This window comes from Glandiceps talaboti, chromosome 5 (assembly GCF_964340395.1).
Source record: "Glandiceps talaboti chromosome 5, keGlaTala1.1, whole genome shotgun sequence".
Taxonomy (NCBI): domain Eukaryota; kingdom Metazoa; phylum Hemichordata; class Enteropneusta; family Spengelidae; genus Glandiceps; species Glandiceps talaboti.
Window position 1 is genome coordinate 4,679,774 of NC_135553.1, and position 9,591 is coordinate 4,689,364.

General features: G+C 37.1%; 1 protein-coding gene across 1 annotated transcript; it reads right to left on the minus strand.

The window, feature by feature from the left end:
- Nucleotides 1–1,454: 1,454 nt before the first annotated feature.
- LOC144434897 (acetylcholinesterase-like) lies at nucleotides 1,455–8,186 on the minus strand. Its single transcript, XM_078123415.1, has 9 exons — nucleotides 7,782–8,186; nucleotides 7,167–7,323; nucleotides 5,213–5,398; nucleotides 4,659–4,852; nucleotides 4,095–4,245; nucleotides 3,380–3,576; nucleotides 2,931–3,057; nucleotides 2,216–2,345; nucleotides 1,455–1,680 (listed from the first exon to the last, which is right to left on the minus strand). The coding sequence occupies exons 1-9, from the start codon at nucleotides 8,184–8,186 to the stop codon at nucleotides 1,455–1,457; spliced, it is 1,773 nt and encodes a 590-aa protein (XP_077979541.1).
- Between the last annotated feature and the right edge of the window lie 1,405 nt (nucleotides 8,187–9,591).

Genomic DNA, 9,591 nt, shown 5'->3' on the forward strand with positions numbered 1-9,591 from the left:
CAATGTTCGGATTGGTAGTTAACGGAGTGCATTGTCGGTATAGGAGTATCTAAGTTTCGGCAATGTTCGGATTGGTAGTTAACGGAGTGCATTGTCGGTATAGGAGTATCTAAGTTTCGGCAATGTTCGGATTGGTAGTTAACGGAGTGCATTGTCGGTATAGGAGTATCTAAGTTTCGGCAATGTTCGGATTGGTAGTTAACGGAGTGCATTGTCGGTATAGGAGTATCTAAGTTTCGGCAATGTTCGGATTGGTAGTTAACGGAGTGCATTGTCGGTATAGGAGTATCTAAGTTTCGGCAATGTTCGGATTGGTAGATCGCTGTACATTGCGTGGGTAGCCAAGTCTTGGCAGTGTTCGGATTGGTAGATAACAGTGCATTGTCGGTATCGGAGTATCCAGGTTTCGGTAATGTTCGGATTAGTAGATATATGTTCTTGGTATTGCACTGGAGTATCGAATCATGTGTGAAAAGTATAATCAACTAGTTCTGCTAGTTCTATTTATGCTAAGATGTTGTAGTATGCAGTTTTGATCAAACCTCGTTTTTTCATCTAGGGTTTTCTTGGACTAGCCACTCTTTACAGTAACAATAACTAAGCTGCTGAAGGCCAAAAGAATTAATCGTAAACTTGATATTAATCTGTTGCAACTTGATGAAGTTTCTGTTTGTTGAGCCGAAGGGGTAGTGTCACAGATGACATATTTATATTTCAGTAAACTTAATATTTTAACAACATCGCATGGCCTAGTTTGACTGAAAGGTCAATAGACTGTCTCAAGGATATTGGATTTAGACCACACAGGATTCCAAGCATACTCGAATACATGAGACGACGGTCTGCATTTCATAAATATCTGGGATTCATAGTGATCATTCATCAATGTTTTAAAATTACTTTTAGGGTATTATAACGCCCATGAAAACTCTATATGGAGTGCATTAATTATTTGGCCATTGGCCATGCGTTATGTATATTTAGACTTTAAGGACGTCACAATAAAGCACACTGGGACAGGCACTTCAGCTCAGATTTGGCAAGAGGACTTGGCTTCGCGGGAAGTCAATGAACGAGGCACTATGCTGGGTGTTTGCCTTCGTCTCGAGTGTAGATTTACACACAAACTGTGTAGTCTGAGATAATTCCCTTTAAAGTTCAAGTGTGATCCTGGTACGTACATACAGAAGTTGAGTCGGATACGAGATATGAGAGTGATTCGGGTGTTATTACTTGGTCTATCAGCTGTGTGCGAAGATCAGAAAGTAATATTGATGGAGATCCGGGGCTTGAACAACAGAAAGTAATATTGGTGGCGATCCGGGGCTTGAACAACAGAAAGTAATATTGATGGCGATCCGGGGCTTGAACAACAGAAAGTAATATTGATGGAGATCCGGGGCTTGAACAACCATTTGTGTGTATAATGAACCAAGTTTGAACCTTACGTAGACTTACCGAGAACAGTGTTCTTGCGTGTCACAGTAATCATGGGTAGCCGATTCTACAACCTGTAGGTCGTAAATATTCCAGAAAGCGAGACTAGAATAGTCGATGATTTCATTTGTCATGTACATTGTGCCATCTGGACTAAATCTGAATAATATTTGGTTTTCAGGTGTGAAAGGCTCCCACACTCCTTTGACGTTTGATATGTTATGTCCCTCTGGTGTTGGGTTTCTGAAAAAGCCAGAACATTGCATGTGTTTCACATTATAGTAATACATATCTTCCTGTAGTGTTCAAATAGGTAACATTTCATTTCTGTCACTGGCGGTATTTAGGGAAAGACATGCATACAATCGAAAAAATGAAATTATTAGGGAGTTATCAACCGAGTAATTCAAATTGTCTAAGTCAAATTTAAATTCATTTCTTTAACTGCAGACTGCCAAAAATAATATCAAAAGTGTTGCATACCCAAAGGTAAATTCTTGCTATACTTATTCGTAGTCTGGCTATTTTTGACAAAAAAACCTCGAAGGAAACTAAAGCTGATCAACTATTACAAACGTAAGTTGTAAAATGTTTAACAAAAAGTGAAATCGTGGTTCAGAAAACGAACAATTTATAGTCAATCTGATTTTGACAAATGTTAGAATCAAAATGACTTCCACGGTGTATAATACAACTATAGGTGAATTGTAGCCTAATGACGCTTACACTGTACCATAGTGTGTAGGTCTCAAACTTAATGGGTTGTTATCAAACTTACCCAGTTTTAGCAAAGTTTGCCCACAACGTCATCATAGATTGACTTAGCTCTCTGTCGTCATCAGTTCGTTCACTGTCCTCTTTGAATGGTACTCCAAAGACGTAGGTGAGTTCGTCACCATGGGAAACACCTTTGTAGAAAAATACAAACATTTAATGTCAAATCGATGTCTCAAGTTTAGAGTACGAATTACAACTTAATGGCATCCTTAACTCACTGTTGGATATAAGTTTAGAGTACGAATTACAACTTAATGGCACCCTTAACTCACTGTTGGATATAAGTTTAGAGTACGAATTACAACTTAATGGCACCCTTAACTCATTGTTGGATATAAGTTTAAAGTACGAATTACAACTTAATGGCACCCTTAACTCACTGTTGGATATACGTTTAGAGTACGAATTACAACTTTAATAAATGGCATTGTTGGACATAACTCAGGATTTGTGAAGTTTTAGCATGACATTACTTTTAACATCTCTTCTGTATTATTTTAAAACCTCCCGTTTCATCTTTGACCAGTTTGTTTGTTCTTTCATATTTCTTCACAATAGGGATACCCCATTCCTTCCCTTCGTTAAGTGGTGTTCTCATAATGTCTCTTTTCTATTGAAATGTTTATCTTTCCTTGTCTGTCTGTCTGTCTGTCTGTCTGTCTGTCTGTCTGTCTGTCTGTCTGTCTGATTGTTGGAACCTTGAAGACTACACATACCTGCCCATTCAGGCCAAAAGTTGTTAACTGAACGGTAGTCAAATCTATACATATACGTCACCAAGTTCTTCGATGCATAGTTTAAGTGTTCAAAGATTCCTTCAACAAATGTACGATCAGTAGCACACTGCAATAGATAAAGATGTTATTATCACATATAATATTTTAAAATAATTATTATGATACCAAGTCTCGTTCGCTTTTATTGGGTTATATGAGAAGCTAGCTCACCTATATCATGTGTCACAAATATTCGAATTATTGTATTGTATTGTATTGTATTGTATTGTATTGTATTGTATTGTATTGTATTGTATTGTATTGTATTGTATTGTATCGTATTGTATTGCATTGTATTGCATCGTATCGTATTGTATTGTATTGGCTTTAATCATTTGATTGCCAATTATTTTGAAGTGTCTATACATATCCATCGAGTTCCTTCTCACCCTGATGTAACTTTCTCGTAGTGCGATGACGTCATCCGGGTTTTCCCATGGAGTATACTGGAACTCTATGGAATTGGCTATGTCTTGAAATGACGTATTTTTGTTGCCTTCATATATCCTTATCGTCACTATTCTGTTCCATATAAGACTCTTGAATCTTTCTCTCGATATTCCATTGGCTATACCAGGCACGGTTACTACAAGGATATAACAATGTACGTTAGATCTAGTAATCCAAGATTTAATTTAAAAAGAGTTATATGCAAACATTTAAAACTTTATTTCATTTTTGCCTTCACAAGTTATTTTCTTTTAAAATCAATTCATTCTGATAAAGTTTATAGCTAGAATCGGTATACATTTTCTTTTTCAGAATACATTGAGACGCATGATACTGTATGCTATTTTTTGATAGACATCCTAAGGTCATAACGAGAAAACACGGTATAAACTCTAATAACATACACATGCGTAAACGGTTACCTTAATCTAAAAAAACAGTAGATGTAATATCCATATGGGACACTAGACAACAATATCGGTACATGAAACAACGAATTTTAATATGTGTCAACAGATACGGCAATACAAGTTCTGACACAAAACGAACCATAGGTCTACAAATAATCCTGTATAGACATGCATACATTGATAGCTCTTGTGACCCCATAAAGTACATACTAGTACTTATACAAGCATTTGTATGATTACTTACACAACGCTGGTCCTGTCTCATCCTTGTTGTAACCCATAATGAATGGCACATCGGCAAACGATCCCTCTGAGAAATAAACCAAGGGATGTTGTGGCATAAAGCCACCGGGACCATCAACAACCGGTAGAAAGGCAAATTCATCACCGTCTCCCTAAAACATATAGTCAAAATATTTAGAAATATGCATGTACATAGTGTTGGCACGTTGCTATTTTGGCAACAATTTCTAAGGGCGTTTAATTTCTCAGAATATCATTCTATTTTTATGTTAAAGTGCGCCATGTGTCCCTTTCTACATTTGAGTAAAGTTGATGAAAACAATTCCAAGTTTATTGGTGTGTACTGTATTGTTTTTAGAAAGATGACTGCTTACACAATGATCATGTAGCTAAAGATTTGACATTAATCTAGCACATACAAGTAAATGCAAACGCATGCATTACATACACACGTAAATGATTCACACTTCACCACGTATATTCTGCACGTTTACTTATATACAATGTTACATTCAAAATAACAACATCATTACCAAGACAGGCAATGGCCAATGGCATTACTTACGAAAAAGGAATATCTTGAGATTTCCAGGGCGTCCTTTGTTCGTAAACATGCAAGCATTTCAGATGAGGGCTCCAGAGGGCAACCTATACCTGACGCCAATCGCTGAGCATTTTGTAGACTGTCGTAAGGGGGATCTTTTATTGCCCAATGATTCAGCGGACTGCCACTCTCTGCAATTGCTCTGTGGTATAGGCCTACTGAATTAAAGTATGGCAAACCAGATATAACACTTGCCAAGTCATAAATAGGCGTATAACTGTATTGTATTGTATTGTACTGTACTGTACTGTACTGTATTGTATTGTATTGTATTGTACTGTATTGTATTGTATTGTATTGTGTTGTGTTGTGTTGTGTTGTGTTGTGTTTTGTTGTGTTGTGTTGTGTTGTATCGTATTGAATTGCATTGTATTGTATTGTACTGTCTTGTGTTGTATCATTTGATTTCCAATTATTTTGAAGTGTCTGTGCTTGTCATTATTTCCTACAACACTGAGATTGCTGTATTTATTTTACTTTGCTTACATGTAAGTGTATAAGTGTCAGACATTTACCTTTCGATTTAGGTGAAACCATTAACATTCCAACACTTGCCGCTCCGGCGCTTTCACCAAATATAGTGACCATATCCGGGTCTCCACCAAAGTATTCAATATTGTCACAAACCCACTCCAACACAGCAACCTGGTCCAACAAGCCATAGTTACCAGGAGATACATCATCTAGTGTACTTAGAAAACCTAGAAACGTTCATCAGTAGAGAGAAGGGTATTGATGTGAATATGATTGAAAGCCAAACACATAATGAATCATACCGTATGCCTCGGTATTGTGCGGGCGGTGTCCAGTCAGACTGAGCAAAGAAAAAAAAATATATATACAGCTATTCGGTCAAATACCATTGATGTTGGGGGGGGGGGGGGGTCATTGCATATCTTTTCTGAGAGTTCTGATTTTCAAGTCATTTTCGAACAATTCCCACAATGACTTAGGATGTCAGTCTAACAGCAGGTTGGGGAAATTAAAACTAAATACTCTGTGTTCGTCTTAGTAGTTTTACCAACTAAGGGTGGAAAGTCAATGGTTTTACACATTCAATCAATCAATCAATCAATCAATCAAAATAATTTGTAGAGCGCCAAAATCCAGGCAAAGTTCACATTACCGAACGTATAAAATGTATGATATTTTGCTTCACCTTCCACTAATAGCATATAATTATGCTTCGAGTTTGAATGTAAGATTTGTGTCGTATACAACATTTCCATATTATATAGTTTATATATATTTAAATGAATCAAGACAATGTAGTCTACCACTAAAACTAATAATACATTGAAGATGACGCCTCCAAACATTCCAGGTTACTCAAGGATTTGTTAATCTTTATATCGTAATACACACATTTAATTATACCATATGAGATAACATTACTATTTTGCAAACCAATCAAAGGGTGTACACAAATCACGCGATGTTGTTCTAAATGTACACTATCAAACACTTTATTTATTTCCAGGATAACCAACAGGAGCTGGTCCCATTTACAGGCTCCTTTTATCAAGTACAGTGTTATTAGTGCAGGAGGAAACCGGTAGAGTCAAAATGAACGACACTCTCCTTACTTACAGCGTGGTAAATTTAATCAAACCCTGAATGGGTTTGAACCCCGACATGTTACATACCCGACCGCAGTGGTAAGAGGCAAGTGGTTTAACCACTCGGCCACCGACAACCTTGGGAGATACAAGATGCGTTCTCCTCTAATTAAAACTCAGATAAACTTGGACAGATACTGTTTTCATTAGTAGCTAATCAGAGAGATTGATACACGCAATCACAACAAATAACACAAAGAACTCGAAAGGTCAAGCAAACATTAAACAGGAAGAGACAGGACAACAAACACAGAAAACCTATATAAAGGTGACATCAAAACACACAACAAATACCCAACATAGAAGATAAAACAATTTAAAATGCAATGCTAACAGCTCGACGAAAAAATGAGAATTATTTTTTTTTTAAAAAGACACCTTTTCGTACTCATTTGAATTTCAGTTGTTGGGTACGAACTAGATGAACTTATTGACGTTATGAGATACGCCCCTCTTAGTCATGCTTCTACGAGAAACCAGTGAAGCAAAGCAGATGCCAAACAGCTCCCCATTTTTTCATTTAAAAATCGATAATAAGAACAATGGAAGTTCTACTACCAATCTTTACTTGGCTACAAAATGCAGTGAAGTATGACTAATCCAAAATAACGCAAACAAAAGAGAACAGAGAAACTTTGCAATTCAATATCTAATTTGAAATTTGTAATACAGCATACTAATTAATGAAATGGATTTTTATAATAACTTGATAATTGGTTTTATAATTAGTCATTCACCTCAACTGAACTGAGTGGGAGTCTGTATAATAACAGTAAGGTGACATATGGATTAATATGTACAAGTGCCCGATCACTTATTCCCAAAATTTACGTATAAAGTAGATCCTCACCTAATGCTCCAAGTCTGTAGTTGAAAGTTACCACGACAACCATCTCCGTGTATGACAATATTTCGCCGTTGTAAAGGGGCAAGAAATCTCCACCCATCATGTAGGCCCCACCCTGGATGAAAACCATGACTGGATACTTATTCGTCCCATTAGTTACCTGTGAATTGAAGAATCATATAAAAGCATGGAGAGAGACACGACTACCATATCATCAACTTCGAACATGTTTCAGTGACATGTTACATACGTAGAGAGCTATTAAACGTGATGCGTATGTCAGGGTTTTCAATGAAATACAATGATAGCTGTATCTGAGGTGTAATATTGCAGTAGAAATAAACAAATCAACCATGGCTTCGTGGTTAATCAATTTATGTCAGGGTCGTCATATTTAACGTTTGACAAATTTTGAACAAATATTTCCACTGTACTATACCAATTATAATCAATACTATCGTTTGTGAGATACATTGTGTTTGAAATGTGGTGTTTGATATTACAAAAAGAAAAAAATGCCATATAAAATTTTATTATTTTTATTATAGTGTTATTGTCATGATATATATATGATAACTACAATAATAAAGAGAATAATAATAAACCGGCGACACTTACCTCAGGCGCAAAAACATTAAGAGATAAGCAGTCTTCGTCAACTGTCCCGAGTGGAGGAATTGTGAAGTTTGTACCAGGAATCGGGATTGGTCCAGGGATAGGAATTGGTACGTCTGGTATATGATCCAGAACAATTCCTGCCTGTGGACAGGCAGGGCCAAACTTTGTAGCATCCCTAATACCTTGCCATGATGGACCTGGGTTTGGAGGACGGAAACGGAGTTCTCCTAAAGGCTGTTCAACGTAGGGTATTTTAAGAAACGAATGTGAGTATAAATCAGGACTTATTTGATTTCTTACTCCACGTAGAGTTCCTTGTGGTATGGTAAGTGATACTCGATTGTCGACTTGTGCATAGGTATAATGTAAAAGAAGCAGGGAGAAAATAACCACACTATGGTCCATTTTGACTACTGAGTCATTAGAACAAGCCAAACATTTATATTCACTGCTTTAAGGAAGGTCGAATATACTTCTAACTGTTTTTAACCTGTATTCACAAGCGATTAGCTGATTTCACGTTATTCTTACGTAACGGCTCTCTAGATCATGCTTCAAGGCATAACTCCCTTATTGAACAGCTAGGGGTGACATATATGGACTACTGGTGATTTTATCATGGGCATGTCCTTAAATTTACGATATGTATCCCTCACGAATCATTAATGATAGAACGAGGAGCTGTACCAACAGTGTTGTATACACATGCACACAGACACATGCACACGTACACAGAGACAGAGACAGAGTCAAAGACAGAGACAGACACAGACAGACAGACACACACACACACACGCATATATGATATATATATACATGTATGTGTGTGTATGTGTAGCAAGTTCATTAGAATTGATGTTGTAGATTTTTACAATATCGTGTTCACAGATGGACAGACAAACACAGAATGACAGACAGACAGCAGACAGACAGCCAGACAGACAGACAGACAGACAGCCAGCCAGACAGACAGACAGGCAGGCAGACAGACAGACAGACAGACAGACAGACAGACAGATAGATAGACACACACACACACACAGAAAGACAGACAGACACAGACAGACAAAATGACTAACATAACCTTCCCTTACGGGCGGTAATAAAACGGCAGAATATCAAGGGAAAATTGTCATCCTGAACGACATGCCCCAAATGAAGCTTAGTACCACCAAGTGACAGGTTATTGACTTTTCATAGTCTACATTTTAGTAGAAATACGAATTGTAAAGTACCTCCACTTCGTCTAACTTCATCCAGGCAACAAAATCCATTGTAACATTACTTTAAATCACGGTAAATTTGAAGATTTCCAACACAAACAAACTTTATTTCTAACTGCCTCTTACAGATGTCTAAAGGGATTGTGCAATAATTACAATTGAGATTTTTGGTGGTGTGATATTTTCACCACTGTCACGAAAACTGAGAAACAGAATTCTAGTCATATATGATTACCAGATGGCTGGGCTGGTGGTACAACACGTCTGTTGATTTTACATATCCTGCAAAGGACACCTGATGGCTACAATGATCATCAAGTTTGACTGTGGCAATTGATTAGTGTAGGTAGTATAGGAGATAATATAGCAAGCTGTAGACACTTCATAATCTGGTCTCTGTGGGGGTCCTGTGTGAAGAAACCCTGAACTCTGTCCTTGCTTGCAAACTTGACATCGAACAGAACATTTTACCCGTGTGAGCAGCTGTCAATGTGAGCCACTATTTGGTTGGTATCTGGTAGTTCCAAATCCATGCTTCGATACAAGATAGTGAGACTTTTACACCAACTTTACTTTGTGAGTAGATT